This window comes from Vulpes lagopus, chromosome 2 (genome assembly GCF_018345385.1).
Source record: "Vulpes lagopus strain Blue_001 chromosome 2, ASM1834538v1, whole genome shotgun sequence".
Taxonomy (NCBI): domain Eukaryota; kingdom Metazoa; phylum Chordata; class Mammalia; order Carnivora; family Canidae; genus Vulpes; species Vulpes lagopus.
Genome location: NC_054825.1, coordinates 67,403,029 through 67,423,474, shown reverse-complemented (window position 1 = coordinate 67,423,474; position 20,446 = coordinate 67,403,029). Strand labels below are relative to the sequence as shown.

Here is a 20,446-nt window from a genome sequence, read left to right as displayed (position 1 = left end):
AATAGATGGAGCCTGTTGCTGCGGTGGCCCATTCCCTTCCCCCTCTCATTTACCAACTCTTCTGTGTCACAAACACAGACGCCTTCACAAACGCGCGCGCGCGCAAATATTTACACTCGGCCGCAGCAGATCAATCCAGGCACAGGTTCCTGCAAATACACTCGCGCGCGCACACGTACTTCGCGGCCGCCCACGTCCTCTCTTTCTCACCGACAGATACAGACATTTACACACGTAGGCCAGGAGACGCTAACCACGGTCCTGTGACTCCACGCAGGTTCCCAGGACACGCCTCATACATTGTTACTGAACCGATCAGCGAACACAGACAAACCTGCCAACACTTAGACCTACTGGCTGGATTTCATCTCCATGGCAACAAGCATGGAAGGTGAGACATCGCTGTCTGCGAAGTAACTTTCTCCCCCTACCCTCCGCAGTAGCCCACAGGGTTCAAGCGCGGGTCCAGATGAAGCCTGTTCTCATTCTCCTGTATTTCTGAAGCTAGGGAGCGGAGAAGGGGGTGGGGGGCGCGGGGATGGAGCCTGCAGGTCTGGTCAGTTCAAATTCTAAAGGAGAAAAGAGCCCTGATGTTTCCGCTGCTGCAGCTGCTGTTGCCAAAAAGGAAAGAAAAAAAAATGTGTGTTTGCAGTTAGCTTGCTGATGCTTCTCCTATAATATTTTGTAGGGGGTTTCTATGCTTCTTTAGTTTGATATGCCCAAAGAGAAGTGGGGACAAACAAGGCAGAATGATGATGACAGTCCAGGTTTCTCTAGTGAGACATTTTGAAAATTTTCAGACCTGATATCCAGTGCTTCGAAAACATCCAATGTCAGAGTCCTTGGGGAGCCATGGGAAGACGCTCTTAAGGTTGAAATCTGAAAGGTTAGAGAGGGGGATTCTGACAAATTCCAGGGTTTTGGATCTCTGGGAAGGCCTGCAATTTATGTACTTCATCATGATGAAGATATCTGGGTTTGTAATTTAAGGTTTTCCTTTAATTCCAACACATTCCATTCCTAATGATTAACTAGCTCCGTGCAGAAGTGGCCTGAATAATTCTTTTTTTCCCTGTTTACTTGGAATGGGATTTAATAACCTTGATATTTGGTAGGGTAATGTTGTGTATGTACTATGGGAGGATTCATTTAAGCCTGGGTTTTCTTATATGCCTCATTTCATGAAATCATGAGTCTTCATATTATTAGCATCAAAGATTACTGTATCTGATAACCAATATCAAAATACTTTTCACTGAAAATGCCATATTCCACTATAATAGTTGTTATTTCAGATATACTGTTTGGACTATCATTAATAGATAAATAAACCAGAGGGAAAAACCTGTTGATTAAAATAAAATGCAGGAAGTTCTTTTTTTTTTTTTTTTTAATGGGCATATACTTTTCAATATTGGTATCTGCATGGGGCACCTGGCTGGCTCAGCTGGTGGAGCATGCAACTCTTGATCTTGGGGTTGTGAGTTCGAGCCCAATATAGTGTGTAGAGATTACTTTAAAAATAATATTGGCTCCTGTAGTTGCACATTGTAGCAAACTATAGGTTTCTGGAAAGTGAAATTTTATATTTCTAATCAGTAAACTTATTCATAGAAGAAAAAAATCACATACAACATTCATGTGTATGAAAGGCTATAAAATATAAAATTATAAAAATAGATTAAAATACTGTTATTTTTGACTGCTCACAATAGTATGTATGACTGATCATAGAAAGACTTTGCTTATTGGTTATTAACTACAAAACTATTGAGTGGGATTTTGGCCTTTTGGTCTACAGGTATACCATTGGCCCAATCCTATGACTCATCAGGACTTAGAAATCCCGGTTCCTGACAGTTGCCATGAAGGAAATGATGTACTTTCAACTCAATTGCTCATTTCTAAAGTACCTAAATGTTGATCTTCATATCCATTTTTTGTGGGGTAGCATATTTAAAAAAGCTTTTACCACACTATTTTACATCTACTCTTTTTTTAAAAAATTCATTTCTTTTTTCTTAACAGGGTTTATTTATCCTGGTTTTATAACTTCACAATTTAAATGTCTCTCATTTTTCTTTTTCCCAGTAAACAGGATATTAAGATGATGCTTTCTCTCTGAGGTAGGCATTAAAATGTCTGTTTTACAGAACCTATTGATTTGTTTTTGCTTTCTCCTCTCTGTCATGGATTAGAGAAAGTGAAAATGTGTCTTTCATCCACATTCATTGAGTAATTCCAGATATCTTATTAATTATGAAGAAGTCAGTATTGTAAATGGAGAGTTCTACTAATTTTTAACAGTATTTTGTTATTAGCAATACTTTTTTTTTTTATCAAATTGTGCTCTATATCAACAGAAGGGCACAAAGCTCATTGCACTTAACAATATAGCCTCAACAACTTCAGGTTTGCTGTTGAAATGAGACAAGTTGTTCATTTCACACAACAAGTAAAATGCAAAGTTTGGGCAAACATTTGAAAAATTTAGGGCTGAAAATACTCGTATTTCAACTGCTACACATATTGCTTAAATCACCAACAGCATCTATTTGCCAAACATATTGTTAGGCAATCGCTTAACTTTTTACTTATTTGCTTGTGTAGACACTTCTTTTCAACCTTTAAATACTACCTTTTAAGTTGTTTTCCTTGACTTGAACTTTGTTTTCATCTTTAGTATAAGGTAGAATTTTAAAATGAATGTAGAAGTCCAAATTCTTCCCTCCTCTTTATCATTCCAATTTTTGGTTAAAAATGGAAAATTCCTAATTCTTTGAACCCCAGTGAATTTACTTGGCTCCACTTTTAAAAGCTGAATATATAATCATGTCCTTATTATCGGAAATAATTGGTCTCACGATCTCAACTTTTGCACTTAAATTTTTGTGCAAGTAAAACTTCCTTTGTGTCAGGTTTCTTTTATCATTTGGCTTCACTTATTCATTATCCATCACTCCAAAACCCTGAACTATCCATGAACCCCAAAACTTCAATATAGTGTCACCCCTGGTCATTCAACCAAAATTTTTACAGTGATGAAAAACTTCTGAATGCCAAACCCAATGCCCTGTTTTTCAGCACTTAGTTTCCACCAGCGCTGCAGAATTTGACACTGTTTACCAATACCTATAGAACCTCTAGCTTCCTTTATTCCAGGTGACTTCCTACTACAGATCCACTTATGACTCTGATCATTCCATATACAATTCCACTAGCAGATCCTGCTTTCTTCTTGTAAGAAAGGGATTCTTTGAGGCTCATTGCTAGGATTCTTCCATTTTCAGTCCTTTTTGGTGACTGCAAATAGAACCTTAATGCGATTACATCAAAACTGCTTTCTGGATCAATCCAGAATGAGTAGATCTGGCTTCCTACAGTAACACTTCAAATATTTGAAAGCAGCTGTCATCCTCTTTGATCTTCCCTTTTCTGCAAACCTCAGCAATTCTTTCCTTAAATTTTGATCTGTAAATGCTTCTATGTATTAACTTTATTTGACAATAATATCCTTAAGATAGTCTCCCCACCAGCAATTTTATGCTGGACAACATGATCTGGATTAATTTGTTTAAAACTGCCTATTGACTAGAACTAAACTTTTCATTTACTTTTTTTTAAATTTTTATTTATTTATGATAGTCACACAGAGAGAGAGAGAGAGGCAGAGACACAGGCAGAGGGAGAAGCAGGCTCCATGCTGGGTGCCCGATTTGGGACTCGATCCCGGGGCTCCAGGATCGTGCCCTGGGCCAAAAGCAGGCGCTAAACCGCTGAGCCACCCAGGGACCTCCACACTTGTCCAGACTTAATGGAGTACAGTCATCTTTGATACCTCTCTTTCCATGGCCTACTACCTTCCATCATTTGCCAAAACTATCCCTGATATCTTTATAAATATCTTTCAAATATCTTTCATTTCCTCTCCCACACACCTACTTCATAGTCCAAGCCCTCATTGCTTTTCACTTGGACCATTTCTTTCCCATGATGCTCCTTCCCTGAAATCTATGTCTATTTTGGCCTCATCATAAGTTTAGACTTTTGGCAAAGAAATTGTAAACTCTTAGCTTGACAGTCAAAAGATTTTACATTTTGGCTCAACCTACCTTTCCAATGTTTTGTTTCTCATATTCCCCTTTGCTTGTGCCAAACTGCTCTGAACAAATTCAGTACTTTTCTGCTTTCATATTTATTGTAATGCTGTTTCCTTCCTCAAATATCTAAATCTTCTCTTTCATGACTCAGCTCAAATAAAATCTCTCACAAGAAAAACTTTTCCTGATCTCTAAATGAATGAAATCTCTGTTCCCTCTAGATCTTTGCATCTCTTTTGTCATCAAGATGTTAAAGACAATAATACTAATCCCATGTGGTTATTATAGGGATTAAATACAATAATAGGGCAGCCCAGGTGGCTCAGCGATTTAGCGCCACCTTCAGCCCAGGTCGTGATCCTGGAGACCTGGGATCAAGTCCCATGTCGGGCTTCCTGCCCGTTCCTTCTCCCTCTGCCTGTGTCTCTACCTCTCTCTCTCTGTCTCTCACGAATAAATAAATAAAATCTTTAAAAATAAATAAATAAATAAAATAAAATAAATAAAATAAAATAAAATAATAGATGTAAAGCAATGTTTGGTATCCAGTATATGTTAAATACAATTTTTTCCCTTTTCCCTTTAATTGCTTTTGTAGAAGCCTATGCTGTTTTCTTACTGTTTGTACATGGATCCTCTCCCCTACAGGTTGGAATTATTTGGAGTAAAATCATATGAATCTTTGTGGGAATGCTTTTATTAATCAATCTGATAAAAACGAGCAAGAAACACTGAACTCTGAGCTTCTGGATTTTGATATTTACTTCAAGGCCAATTTGTTTTTTAAATCAAACTAAAGCTTTCTTATTCATTTCAACTAAATGTTAAATTTTTTTGACATGTTTTCTGGATGTCTAAAAATCAGATTTTCAGAACCAGAACTTTATTCATCAAAACTTAAATTTTTCAATAAATTTACTTTGATTCAGTTCAAATATTTATTGGATACCCATGATATGCTGGGAACTATATTCAGTACCTGAGAGGTAGTTATTTTTCCATTTAAAAAGAAAGTAATTCACTTCACAGATTGTCTGAGATTCTCAGAACAAGGCAATATATGGTATGGTAGATAATTTAACAAGGAATTTTGTATCTCTAACTAGGAAGATACTGTGTTTTAATTTAAAAGTAACAAATGAGTTGAGTGTTCTATTGCTACAGCTAGAAAATACCTCTTTTATTTGTTTGTTCAGTTGATGGGTTTTACACAAATAATACAGTCTAGTAGATTAATCATTTAGAGCTAACTGACTTAACTCATCTAATGATCAGCTATGACCCTGTGTCTCTGTCTGCATTAGGATTCTTAAAAACAAATACATTCAACTAATATCATAATTATACGTAGAAGAAAGAAAGAAAGAAAGAAAGAAAGAAAGAAAGAAAGAAAGAAAGAAAGAAAGAGAAAGTTCTTGTTAAACCCCAAGGTCGTTAGATGTTCAGTCCGGTCTCATGTCTTCCACAGGATAAATAGAACAAGAGCTCAATTAGAAAAATCACTCTGAGCCACATAAGTGATACTAATTTTTTTTTAATTTAGAGTATAGTCACTATGCCATATATAACAGGGAAGAAAAATGGTTTGATGGAAAGAAGTTTAACAGAGAGGTTTGAAACAATTTTTTCCATTTATTAAACAAACAGTATATCCCAAGTGTATTAAATGTTTCTAACACTTAAGATTTGAATATAAAGCTATTTTGTAATACAAACAATTATAAAATAAAATATTGTTTAATATTAACTGGTTTATTCATTGGTAAATAACTTTGAAAGCCACGGGTTTGTTCTTATTAATTACTTCCTTTCTTTACTCCTTATATGCCATCCCTCTTCTGTCTCAATTGCTTTCTGAAAATTGAATCCAAAAAAATCTGAAGGGTCAGTTATTTTAATAAATAATTCTTTACAATTATTATATAGAAAAAGCAATAATAAAAACTCAAACACAAACATTTGATTATTCTCTATTACTGGATGACAAGCTATTTGGTAAAAGGTCCTCTCAAGAAGGGTGGCTGTGGGTTAGTAACCATTTGATTTAATTAACTGATCTCAATTTTAATTAATTAATTTAATTATTGTTAAGGTATCAAATGGGAAAATCTATTTTTTGTTCATTCAACCCATACTTTCTGAACACTTTTGCTGTAGTTTTAGAATCTCAGCACAGAAGGAGCTTAGGACTAGGAATCTGTTTGGGAAGAGAACTGGGAAGCTCATCTTGAAGTTGAATGTTTATAAAAAACATGCTGTTTAACTTGGGTTTTATGTTTATTTAGGGTGTTCTGAAAGCTAATGGGGATGGTGGGGAGATGGCTAATGATCCACAGCTATTGCTGCCTGCTACTTGCAGGATACTATAATAAGGTACTGTTTTTATTAAAATAATTTAAATATATATATATATATATCTTTAAGAAATTCATATTTACCACTATAGAGTGGTAGTGGGAAGAAAAACACAAGTACATAAGTCAAAAAACTAAGAGAATGAAAAAGAACGAAGACATACCTATTTAAAAGTATCAGAGTCTGTATCAGACAAAAGGCACTGGAGACAGACCTTAAAACATGGACCTTAGAGAGCTTGACCAGTTCACACCCTATGATTATTTATGGTGTTATCTGCACGTGAAAAAATGAAGTAAAGATTAGATGACAGTTCAGGTCAAGGAGGCAGTGACTTAACTATCTCACAATGAATCAAAAGCTTCTGGGGTTAATTATTTGAATATTCCCTTTCATATCTGATTTTATATTTAGTGCATGTAGGTAAGTTTTGGATGTCCACAAAGGCCATTACTGTCATTACTGTAGTCTGTCATTACTACAATAGAAATAGCATCTCCAATGATAATTTGATCCTGATCCATATCTGATGATGTTTTCATGTGTCTTTTGTGAATTAAGTCAAGAAGGTTTGAAAACTGCCAGATTTTAGAAAGCAATTACTCGCTCACTAATATACATGAATAAGACTAAACTGAGTCCAATTTTGTATCTAGGCCAAGAGGTGACTCCAGCAGGAATTCTGAAGAGCCATAATGATGTGACAGTGAATAATGAGTAGTACCTACTGTGGCAACTCTTCAGCTAAGATGAGTGTCAACGAAGTATCAGCTTTTTCATTGACTCTGGAGCAAAAAACTGGCTTTGCTTTTGTTGGAATTTTGTGTATCTTCTTGGGACTTCTTATTATCAGATGCTTCAAAATTCTCTTAGACCCATATAGTAGCATGCCTTCCTCTACATGGGAAGATGAAGTTGAAGAGTTTGATAAAGGAACATTTGAATATGCACTTGCGTGAGAGTTCCACCTTTATGGTTTTTAGGCTTATACCACTGGGACACATGGAAGATACAATTGTAATTTCCTTGAGCATGCTGGAAGAGGCTCATTTCATTCACTAAATTCAATAAACATGTGTGGTTGGACAAGTCATCTAATCTCTATGGACTTCAGTGAGGAAGCTAATCAGAGGATTTTTAATGTCCTTTTCAAATCTAGTGCTCTATGAACTCTGTGAATGTATCTGGAAACCCAGAGATCTGAGATCAATGAAGATTTAAGATATCATGAAAAGCTTTCCAGTTTAGGAATCTAAACTCTTATGATTTGAATTTTAATGTTGACTTAGTCAAGAACTAGCTTTATGACCTAGAAAGCTAGCTAAGGGGCACCTTTTCACATCTGCAAAATAAGGATAAATAAACCTATCCTTCATATTTTACAGGAATGTTGAGAGGACCAAATGATGCATAATGAATGGGAAAGCAATTTGAAAACCAGAAAACGTTGTCAAAACATACCTTGAAATTATTATTTATTCCCCTCATTGGCAATAGTAATAGAGATTCTCAAACTTCAAAAAACAATGGCCTAGTGTAAGATATTCTCTTTTCTATCTTAATTCTCTTCATTTGATAAATGAAAATATAGAATTATTTTATTCTAAAATTCTTTCCAACTACAATTTCTGACCCTTTAGTGATTACCAAATGGAGGAATATAGTAGGAGATAAATCAATACAAAAATATTTGTGTCACCAGAACGCACAACTGCCAAACATACCAAAAAACGAATGACTACTGCTTACTCAGAGTTAGCACTAAATTGGATGCTTTCCATTTATTATGTGACTTGACATACTTATGAATCCTTTGAGTTCAAAATTACTATTTCCATTTTATTTATTACCTTAATGTCCCAGGTGAGGAGCTGAAGTTGAGAGAGCTTAAATAACTTCCCAAGGTCATCAAGCTAGAGAGTGATTGTGTTAGGAATTGAATGTGGGCAGTCTAATGTCAAAGTCATTGTTTGTAAACATCATGCTATACTCCAAGACACGATCCTCAACATTTTTATATATCTTACAGAGATAGTTACTGCTCAAGTCTATGGCACTCCAAAACAAACTGTCTCATCCCTGATACTTTCCAACTCCTAATATACTTAGAACACATCTGTGTTGGTTGTTAATCTTCTGGACCAAACTCACACCTCAAGGAGCTCTTTGAACCCCAGTAGGTAGAGGAGTGTCAGCCTAGGACACCTTATAGCCAGTCAGTAGTTTGGTCCAAGAACATTTCATTGAACCAAGTCAGCCAGACATACTAGGAGTTGTATGTGCCCAGGATGCTAGGTATCTCCTTCGTGACCCAGGTTTCTAAAGTACTTGTTAAGATATATGCCCAAGTACAAGATGCACCATTTTCCCCAGGGAAGACATTGAACAAGACCGTCCATTTTGGTCACTAGAACATAACAAGACCAGCTCTACCCTTCAAAGAAGAAAGACTCTAAGACCCAAAACAGAAGATAACTTCATGAAGTATGAGCATTGTTTCTGAAAGTTCACCACTCACAAGCTTTCCAGATATCATCAATTCGACCATAGTATTATTTTCAATCCCACTAAATGGAAATTCTTTTAACCAAAATTGTCCTCATCCATGGAATTTATTCATGATCTATTGTTCACCTTAGATTTTTGGGGGGCAGCAGATGGGAAAGAGTGGTCAGTGTCTATATTTTCAGAACCAGAAATAATACAAAAAATATGAGAAATGGTTATAGTATGGATACATCATGGAAACTTCATGAAATGCTAATTCTTTTAGGAATGTCCAATGTCATAGTTAGATCATTCTCCAGCTACACTTTCCCCAGAGCCCTGTCAGGAAAGACAAGAGGAAAATTAAAGGATCATACCTCCAGAAGTTTTCCTCCTGTTACCTTACCCACATACCTGAAAAGCCTAAATTGGGTTTACCTTTCAAGGTTGGCTTTATGGATGGTGTAATTTCATCCACATCCCCCAAACCATCTCCCATCTGCTCTAGAATGTCTGAATCCCCTTAATAGAGAACAAAGACTTTCATTTCACAGTTAGAGATAAAAGGCTTAGAATGAAAATGTCTGGTTGATGTAAGACCAAGACTGAAACTAATTCACAGGACACTGTAGTCAGGCAGGCAAGCAGCAAGGATAAAGGAAATTGACCACCTTTGGATGCATTCACAGTCCTTGGCAGAGGAAAAAGTTCAAGGAACAAATAGGTGGGCTCCTGAAAGAGGCATTGAGGAAATGGTTGAAGGAAAAGGGGACTAGAGATGGTAGAAATAACTGCCAGTGAGTTCACAGCTTCCATCCAGGGCCAATCAATAGGGTTTGTTTTGAGTCCTAGCCCCATCTTAGCTGTTCTAAATAGCAACAGCCAGATGATTCTGAAATGAATTTGAATCTGAAAGGCATAATTCCTATGCCTTCTATGCGGGGAGTCAGAACCCTTTGTTGAATGGATAAACGGCTTGTATTTAAGAACAGACTGAGTTAGTGGTACATAGTTGTAATTCTGTCTCTATTTCTGAAACAGCCTCATGACATTAGCCCAATTGATTAGTATGACATTTATCTAGTAGAGTCTAGGGCATTTTACTTAGGTGTCTCCAAATCCTTTTCTACAATCCAGCATCTTTTCACCCATCTACCTTTCCTCCTACTTTATTAGAATAGTACCTATCCCAATCTCTAATGATTCACCCTGGAATCTTTGACTAAGTCAAAGGTGTTTTTTTTTTTTAAGATTTGTATTTATTTATTCATGAGAGACACACAGAGGGAGGCAGAGACATAGGCAGAGGCAGAAGCAGGCTCCCCGTGGGGAGCTGATACGGGATTCGATCCCAGAACCCGGGGATCACAATCTGAGCCAAAGGCAGAAACTCAAACACTGAGCCACCCAGACACCCTCAAAGTCTTCAGTCAATTGTAAATATTTCCAAAATAATAAAAGTGTGAAGTACAAACCAGTACTGATCTAAATCCAACACACAAATTCACTCATTTAATCCACTCAATAATTGTACAGCAAAGTCGGTAACATTATTATCCACCATTATTGGTTGATGAGAAAGTTAAGGCACAGAGAGATTGATTAATTTGCCAGAGCTTACACAGAAGTGGCACAGCTGGGCTGTGAATTGAGTATACTGACTCACTTCAGAGTCTTGCTCCTAACCACTGTGTCAAGCTCCAAGTGTGCTGCTCAGGCAGCTGGAAACCACTTGGATAGCTTCTAATGTAAAAGACAAGGAGGATCCATTCAATCACCTCAACTGAAAACCAATGACAGAACCTGCACAGCGGAATTGTTTGTGCTGTCTAAATAATCACCACCTCACAGATTTGAGCAAAATCTTTCTCTCAATAAACCAAAAATACCAGGTTTGATATACATGTTTTGCCGGGTAGAGACAAAAAGACCACTGGGAAACTTAGTCACAGTTTCATTATTGCTTGAAATAGTTTTCCCACTAAGTAGAAATATTTTCAATAAATCACTGATTTTATATTCAATCTGCTCACTTCCTATGCAGAGAAGAATTAATCTAATATCTACTACAAGCAAGATAAAATGATTTCAAATACCACTTTCTAGTTACAAAGTATAGAAATTATCTCTGGAGGCCTTGATTTTGCTGTATGTGCTAAGCAATAGGAGGTCACCAGGAATCATGTGAAGACAGTGGGATTCAATTTATTTAGCACCAAACAACTGAAGCACTGCTTATATTTTGTTGGGTGATTAATGCTGAACAATCCAACTCCCCTTACAAATTAAAGAAATTTTATATGACTTCCTGTCTAAATGGATTAATGGTTTACTACTGGTTACTAGCTGAGGTGGTACTCAGGGCTAATGACTGGGGAGGGCCTACAGTATTATTCCACACCAATCACTGCTCAATCACCTCTTTCAATGAAGATTCTAACCAATAAGAAGAAGCCTATGGTTCTGGGCTGAAAGCTAAGTGCCCCATATATGCCTGGGTGATGTTGAAACAGGTAATCCTTCCTGAGAAGAAGTTTCCTTCTTCTGGTGGTAAGTTAAAAACCTCTCTGGGTGGGATAAAAATCACACTTAATATTATGTCATAAAGTAGATTCTGAGTAGTGAAATAAAGGCAAAGGATGTCAAGGACTATGAAGAGAAGTGAGATGTTCTACAAAAACTAAAGAGATGACAGCTTCACTTATAATTTTCCCCATAAAAGTTTATTTGCAAGTTGATGTTAAGATTTTTTTTTTTAGTTCAAAGAAATAGCCTAATAGTTCAAAGAAATAGAAATAACTTCAAGAGGTAGGTGCGTTTTTGTTTGTATTTGTCTGTTTTTCTAAAAAGCCAAAATTTAAAATATCAATAAAGACATATTACTCTCATGAAAGAATGTTCTAAGATGGGCTCATATCATGGATTGTAAAGTGATTATATGGTTTATTTATCTCATAGTCAAAAATAAGCTTCTCAATGAATTTGAGACTATTTCATTGAAGGGAATCCATAGGTTATCTTACCTAAATAGAGCATAAAACTTTATCAAGGATTGAGATTTATTTTCTTACACTGAATACTCGTATTTTTTTTTAAAGATTCCTTGATAGCATTTCTAAAACATTCAAGTGTTTGAGTAAATGAAAGGCTAGTAAAAGATCCAAGAATTTATAAAGCTATCTTCTTCACAGGATGTATTTTTATAAACTAATAACCTGTAATTTTTAGAAGTTTTAAAAATATTTTTTTTAATTTTATAATCATCATAGAGTATAATCATCATTATCACATAATATGTGTTCATATCAATGATAAAATACTTTACAGTTTCAACATTCAGTACTGTCAAGGAACTGTATTTCAGACAGGATATTCTTATCGGCTCTTACTATACTCAATTGGTAGAGTTATTCTTTTCTAAAATCATATTAAATCCAACTGCAATGAGTCTAAGCAAGTCCTATAAACAAAGATAACAGTTTCATGACTGCATTGAAAATTGTTTGCTTAAGCAGGTCCCTAGTTATTTATTATTGGATTTAATTGCTCAGGTGACTAAAGTTCCTGGACAGGTAATTTTTAAATGAATTTAAAATTGTATGTCTTGAGACATAAAACTGTTCCCTCATACCCTTATCCCTACTTAAGTGTATTTCTATTTCTTGAAACAAGTTTAATTTTCTTTTTCAATGGCAGCTTCGAAGAACATTCTGAAGATTATATAGGCGACAATGCATCAAGAATCTATTTATTGAGTCCTTCTAGAATAAAAGCCAGGAACTCCCTAATATAAACACATTAGTGTTTATTTTGAGGAGGAAATACAAAGATTAAAAAAAGAATAGACTAGTCAAAGAAAGAAAGAAAGAAAGAAAGAAAGAAAGAAAGAAAGAAAGAAAGAAAGAAAGAAAGAAAAATCCACTTTGGAAGATGTCTCTGAACAACTCTTCCAATGTGTTTCTGGATTCAGTGCCCGGTAATAGCAATCGCTTTCAAGTCAATGTCATAAATGAGAGCCATGAGAGCAGTGCGGCTGTGGATAACAACACCGACCCTCCACATTATGAGGAAACTTCTTTTGGGGATGAAACCCAGAATAGATTCAGAATCAGCTTTAGGCCTGGGAATCAGGAGTGCTATGACAATTTCCTTCAGAATGGAGAAACTGCTAAGACAGATGCCAGTTTTCATGCTTACGATTCTCACACAAACACATACTACCTACAAACCTTTGGCCACAACACTGTGGATGCTGTTCCCAAGATTGAGTACTATCGCAACACGGGTAGCATCAGCGGGCCCAAGGTCAACCGACCCAGCCTGCTTGAGATTCACGAGCAACTTGCAAAGGTAAGCTTCAGGGCACAGGCAAGTATCCTCCCTCACTCCTTCAGGTGATCTCCTGCTCTGTAATAGTGCAATGAATGTCACAGTGTCTGGTGGAGGGGTCTATTCCAAACCACCCTTCTTCCTTCCACCACAGGTTCTAGTTTCCAATAACCAGAAAATGCAGAGAAGTGTCTCACAAATACTCACTGACTAAGCACAGAGAACTCAAGAATTAGCTCTGAAAGTTAGGCAATGTGTCGTATCCTGTTTATGTTTTCGTCCACTCGTTTGCACACTTGGTTAAACATGTCCAGCTAAATACTAAGCTGGTTTCACCGTAGTATCAATGCCTCCACAACAGTTTAAAAAAAGGGGGGGGGGGGAATCACTGGCACTTGCAGTAGTTAATACTGTGGTGCCAGCCTTTAGAGCACATGGGTATTTTATATTCTTTAGAGAGCGAAGATTTATAAGATTCAGCGTTTTATCCCTTCCTCTTCAAAACTTTGCCTGAGGCTCCTGAATGCACTTAAGCATGTAAAAGTAACTAAATTAAATTTAAGTACAGAAGCAACAGACGTGGCTAAACTTTTCATTATTTAAGGAATATAGCCAGGGTTCCCAAATCTGCTAGAAGCATGAGGCAGCACTTTTTCTAATCTTGTAGCAAATCAGTTATGAACTTGGTAGATTTCTTCTTCTCTACCTTGCTCTAAAATACTTTGAAGCACTTTATCTTCCTAGAGCACAGTTTGGAATGAATATCATTCTTTTTTTTTTTAAGATTTTATTTATTTATCATGAGAGAGAGAGAGAGAGAGAGGCAGAGACATAAGCAGAGGGAGAAGCAGGCTCCATGAGGAAGCCCAATGTGGGACTCGATCCCAAGGCTCCAGGATCACGCCCTGGGCCGAAGGCAGGAGCTAAACCGCTAAGCCACCCAGGGATCCCCTGAATATCATTCTTTATGGATATAATTACTTGCTAAAAAGAGTAATTAGCTGTCACATAGCCAAATGGAGTTTACTTTTGCTCAAGTGTTGAGGTAAAATAAAAAATGGACTGAAACAATTCCTTTCGTATTCATTCATTCAACAATTTTTTAAAATTAATCAATTACCCACCCTCGGGAGTCTGGGAATATTGCTTCATGAAAGACACTAATAAAAGTGAAAATGTTCCTTTAGTTTCTTTTCATTCTTCTTTCCACAAGGAAACTCATCTCTAAAACTACACAGGGCCCCTGACTCTGCATCCCACCACCAGAGACTGAGGGACTTCTTGAGGAAACCCCATGTTGGGAACTCTACCTTAACCTTTCTCGCAACAAGTCTTACTTGTTCCATACACCACATTGGCAATATTCAGCTTAATACTGGTTTCTTTACACATATAAGATTTAGGCTTTATCTGGGATATTTAGTGTTTTCATCAAAGGCAGTTAGCAATGTGACAATGTCAGAAGAAAAATAGCAGCCCCCATTAAGAATTTTGAGAAAAGGGCTGATTTGAAGTTCCTGAAATCGGACTGAGGTGTCACTTGGCTTTCTGTAGGAAAGAGGAGAGAAGAGAGAAAGGGGAGAAGGAAAAGAGGGAAAAGTTGGTTGTGAGAAGGGAGCACGGGAGTTTTCAAGATATGGGAAGAGCAGAAAAAGAAATTTAGGACATTATACAGAGCTTTCAATTTATGCTGAAGAAGTAAAATGAGCCAAAGTTATCTTTAAAAAAACCTAAAATTCTCTCCCACCATAATCAAACTCATTACATATGATAATTTTTAAAGCTTCATCCTTTGTAAAGTCACCATCAAAATTTAAATATTCTCACTCACATTCCTCCCCCAATTTACAACAAAGCAAAGTAAAACTCTAATTCCATTAAAAAGGGAATGGAGCAAACTCACACAGATCTTTCGACTAATGTTGAGAGAAACGTAGCTTATTTACGATTCCTAAAGCCACAGTTTATGTAAATCTTTACATTAGGGGAAAAAATTCTCAGGGAACAATGGTCACTTGTTCAAAAGCCATCTGAATGACCGTGATAGAAATGCAATACATGCATTTGACAGACTGCACAGCTGTTTGTGACATCGTATTCTTTTTGAAAAGATAAAATGAGACAAAGAATTAACTTTTTTGAGTTGAGTAAGATGGGCTCTGCACTCAGTGTGAAATCTGCTTGAGATTCCCTCTGCCTCTCCTGCTTGTGCTCTCTATCTTTAAAATAGACAAGTAAAATTCTTTCAAAAAATTAGGTTTAGGCCCAGTGCCCTGAATAATCATTCTGAATGAATGAGTATAGTAATAAGTGACTCTTTTTATGAATTTAGCCCGCACTCATCAACATTCATCTTGATTAAATCATACAGAAGTATCAACAAATTGGGAGCAGAATTCAAATACACCCATGGAATCTACATTCTAGTGTTTCTAAAACTCTAGGGCCCAGTTCACCTCTCTATAATGTTCTACTTCTGTACTATCCTTTGATACCAGACATGAACAATCCAGGCCTTCTTCAATTCACCTCTTTCTTCCTTGTTAGTGATTTTGATCCTATTTCCCCCTGCTTACCTCCCCATAAAAGATGAAGACCTAGAGTGGAATGGAGCAGCTAATGTGCTACCTCTTTGTGGTCCTTGACATGTTTATGGTGGTCCCTCAAACTACAGCTAGAAATCATCAATAAAGCAAACATTGTATCATAATGCTCAGACACATCACAGATTTTGTATGCAAAAAATTATAATGTGAAAAAAATTATAATGCCTAAGTTATAATGTTTACTTAAACAATTTAAAAGTGGGAAGCAATAGACATAGTACAAATTTGGTGACATTTTTTTGTACCCATGATTCTAATGCTTTAAAAAGCCATATAGTAATGATACATTCATACTAAATGACAGGACATATTTAGACAGAAACCAGTTGGATTTGTGCAAATCCTGGTTATTACTTCCAAGTCAGAAAAAAAATTACATGACAACGTTTACCTAGTAGTAGAAATGAAAAGTAGGTTTAAAAGACATTATTTCAAGACTACCTTAACTGAAGCTCTAGGAATGATACATATTGACAAAATTTGTAATCCCAATGATTTGAGATCATAGTTAAATAAATCTTTTCATTTTCTATGTAGTAAAGAGCTAAATGCCTAGACGGGTGGCTATGAATTATGGATTTCCAAAAACTCTAGTTAAAAGCAGGAAAAAAATGACTCCATCTTTTGCTTTCTCTGCAATATTATACAAGCTACATAACTCCAACTGATATTGTAGGATGTTTGTGAATACTATAATTTTTATGTATATACAGTCTAGTATGTTGACTATAATGGATGGAAACTCAATAAATGATTGTTGATAATGATGATGGAAATTTTTGTATTAGCTGATTTTTATTTAAAAAGTAAAATATGGGCAGCCCAGATGGCTCAGCGGTTTAGCGCCGCCTTCAGTACAGGGCCTGATCCTGGAGACCTGGGATCGAGTCCCACATCAGGCTCCCTGCATGGAGCCTGCTTCTCCCTCTGCCTTGTGTCTCTGCCTCTCTCTCTCTCTCTCTCTCTCTCTCATTCTGTCTCTCTCATGAATACATAAATAAAATCTTTAAAAAAAATAAAATAAAATAAAATAAAAAGTAAAATATACACTGATAAAATATTTAACAAGTACTTAAAAAATATAGAGATGCCTCTTATCTCATAAAGATCTTCAGTTAGTCTCTACATGACAATCATTATTGGCAGTTTCTTATAAATCCTTCGAGACATTTTCTACGCCTATACAAACATACTTACTTAAGTATCTATATTACTACCTATCTAATTTTCTGTCTATATTTTTTAAACACACATTGAAGCATATTTTACACATTGTCCTGTTTTCACTAAATAATATACATTGGACTTCTTTCCATATCAAAACATGTATAATGATTATTAAACACCTGGCAAAGATTAATCTAATATTTTTACTTTGTAAAAATAATTCTACTTTTTGTGTCCAGTATAGTCTTGTGGCCACCTTTTTAAACACAGTTCCTAACTACAGAGCTAACCAAAATGGATCTCCTTTTCAGACTTACTAACCACCATTGTTGTTACAGAAAAATATATTATATAGAAACTGAGAAAATATATAGCCTTTCTATCAAAGTCCGTGTTCTCATGTCATTGAAATAAATTGTCTATGAAAAAGTATCAAATACTATAAAAATTAAGATAGAAATATTGTTTTTAAGGAAACCAACCATTTACAAACCAACGGAAACAAAAACAATGGAATGACTTCACACTGGGGCCATTAGGCTGTTAGCAACAAAAAGAAATTTGTGAATAGAAAGCATTAGGAATAGTGATTTGTGGAATCAAACTCTGTTGTAAAAACAAACTTTTTATTGAGAATTTTTTACCTATCAGGGTGCTCACACTTGGCAAATTCTCATTCAATCCTTAGAACGATTCTTCAAAGTAGGTACTGTTATTATTGCTATTTTATGGTAGCAAAGATTTTATAAAATCCTATGAATCCTTTAGAAGAGAAAACAAAACTTAAGTCAATAAACTTCCAAAGTCAAGCCAAGGTCATGTGTCTAATAAGTTGAGCCCAGTCTGCATGACTCCAGAGTCCATGTACTTTCCATCTTCAGCTTACTCTCCCATAGCACTCTGCCTTAGCTCATCTGACAGCTACAGGAAATAGTGGAACTCAGGCCCAAAGAAGAAATTGTATCTCAGTCCTAATGGGTAGAACAAGAGATTCTGATTCCTTTCCTGGAGATGCACCAAAAGATAATGTTGCTTCTCCTACAGAATTAATTTTTTTTTAAGATTTTTATTTATTTATTCATGAGAGACACACAGAGAAAGGCAGAGACATAGGCAGAGGGTGAAGCAGACTCCCTACGGGGAGCTTGATGCAGAACTCAAAACGAGGACCCCAGGATCATGACCTGAGCCAAAGGCAGATGCTCAACCACTGAGCCACCCACTGTTCCTCTCCTACAGAATTACTTGTAGGTCTCAATCATTTCCTGTCATCATCAAAAGCATTTATTAGTTTTCTGTTTACAAGAACTGCTGTACACAGTGAACTAAAGAGATTTGATCTCTACTCCCCAGAATTTTATATGTCAAATATCATTGTTATGGGTAGAAATAAAGGACATGTAGTCAAATATGCACACAAAACATAAAACCACAGAAACCAGTGTGTAAATGCTTATATTCTGTAAAATGACAAACAAAAGTATACAAGTGCATTCTCTGAAAAATAATAGTTTCTAAAGTGTTGCAAAGTTCAAATTTGGAACTTTAGCATTCAAATTGAGGGTATCCAAAATTGGAAATATCATGAAGCCAAATAAATTAGACATGAAAATTGAGGCAATAAATTGAGGCCTCAATTGAAATCCAGTAAGGATTAGTGGCCACTTCTAAAATATTTGTTGGAGTGAAAATTTGCAACTAGAGACTCAGAATCTAATATTTACTAGAAGCTTTAGTTGCAGTTTTTAGTATTCAGTAATAGATGGTGAGTAAACTAGGGGTTTCCTTGAAGTATATATGGAGAGTATTAAGAATCTTTTAGTTTTATTTTCTTATGCTGTTTATTTCACACATAGTTATCTTTTGGCCTAATTTATCAAAAATATAAGTCCATTTGTGTGTGAGCTACATATTTTCAGACACAGTAAAATACTGAGATTATAAATGGTGACCATTGGTAGTGATTTAGAGGCATGGTTTATCTGTTGAAACAAGGAAGAAAAACCCCTCATTTTCATAATTTTAAATACTCCCCTATATCATAAAGGGCTAGTAATGTATAAATATAATAACATTGATCAACAAGATATAGAAATGTGACTAGACTCATGCTTTTCATTCTGAAATGAACCTTAGGAACTGATTCTTACTAGCATTGGTTTTAAAATAATCCCAGGGTTGTGAGAGGTTTAAATAGAATAATATTGGCCATGTGTTGATAATTATTGAAGTTGAATGATAGGCACATGAGATCTAATTATTCTCCCTACTACTGCATATATTTAAATATTTCAAGAAAGTTTAAAACAGTTGAGAGGGAATTCTGTAGTCCTAAATATTTATGGAGCTACTTCTCATTGATGTGCTAAGATTTCTACCATCCCAAGACTAAACAGTAAAAACCTAAAAACATGTATAGTAGCTAATATTATCTAGTTAGAATTTATATAATTTATAGAATAATTTATAGAATTATAGAATAATAATTTTTTCTTCTTTGATAACAGCTAGAAAGTATTTGTCATTTTTATGGGGTCTGAAAAATCACATATTTTATGTTAAATAAAATAATTTATGTGATTGAAGCTTCACTAATTTATCAATATTGGAGGGGAGACATGGCCTATTTCTTTTTCTTTCTTTCTTTCTTTCTTTCTTTCTTTCTTTCTTTCTTTTGCACTTCATTTTACCTTCTCTGAATACTTAATGCACAGGTAAAACTTTTGGTAAATAAATAATCATTCCCTAAAGCTATGCAATTTAAAATGCATTTACGAAAGGTGGAAGGGTCATCATTTATGGTAATGGAGTGTGAACAAACAAATTAATTCAAAGTATGAGGGGAAAACTGGTTTCAGGCAGCAATCATAAAACTTTTAGTCTTTGAGACTTTGGTCCCAAGTACATGCACCAGCCAGGAGCCTGCCAGCCACTGGTTATAGCTCACAGCCATCAAGTACCCACAAACCCTCGACCCAAAGTCTTTTCAGTACTTTGATGATAAGTTGACTTTATAATTGCCGTATGGACTTACAAAGGAGGCATTTATTAAAGAGTGAAACCAAATTTTGCTTTGCCATGTTAGAAGAGAAGATGACAAACATAGAAAAATGATTTTGCCTTAGAGTAAATTACTTCAAAGTAAGATTTTCAGAAAACCCATTGGATTTATCCTCCTTGGCAGTATCCAGGAAAGGTTAAGTAACTTGCTGGAGGACACACCCTGAATTAATTGCATAGCTGAAACTAGATTCCAAGTCTCTTAGTTCATATGGTACAGTGATTTTTCAGCTCCTGTAAGACAGTAAGCAATGGAAATGGATTCTGTACTTATAAATTTACTACCAGCCCTTTATAGTCAAAAGAAGAAATATACATTTAAAGGTTTTTTCCCCTCTATGG

General features: G+C 35.7%; 2 protein-coding genes across 4 annotated transcripts in view; both read left to right on the top strand.

Annotated features, from left to right (window-relative positions):
- Nucleotides 1-220: 220 nt before the first annotated feature.
- On the top strand, nucleotides 221-7,414 carry CTXN2 (cortexin 2). Its single transcript, XM_041738998.1, has 2 exons — nucleotides 221-391; nucleotides 7,112-7,414. The coding sequence occupies exon 2, from the start codon at nucleotides 7,169-7,171 to the stop codon at nucleotides 7,412-7,414; it is 246 nt and encodes an 81-aa protein (XP_041594932.1). The 5' UTR covers nucleotides 221-391; nucleotides 7,112-7,168.
- Nucleotides 7,415-11,419: 4,005 nt separating this feature from the next.
- The window catches only part of SLC12A1 (solute carrier family 12 member 1), a 91,906-nt gene continuing 82,879 nt past the window's right edge, over nucleotides 11,420-20,446 (top strand). For all 3 annotated transcript variants that reach the window (XM_041740500.1, XM_041740493.1, XM_041740489.1), the window contains exons 1-2: nucleotides 11,420-11,492; nucleotides 12,639-13,292. In XM_041740500.1, the coding sequence (XP_041596434.1) occupies nucleotides 12,873-13,292 (420 nt within the window). In that variant the 5' untranslated portion in view covers nucleotides 11,420-11,492; nucleotides 12,639-12,872. The remainder of the gene's footprint in view (nucleotides 11,493-12,638; nucleotides 13,293-20,446) is intronic.

Bases quoted from the DNA above. Each gene is read 5' to 3' on its own strand.
- CTXN2 (XM_041738998.1), top strand. From the start codon at position 7,169: ATGAGTAGTACCTACTGTGGCAACTCTTCAGCTAAGATGAGTGTCAAC.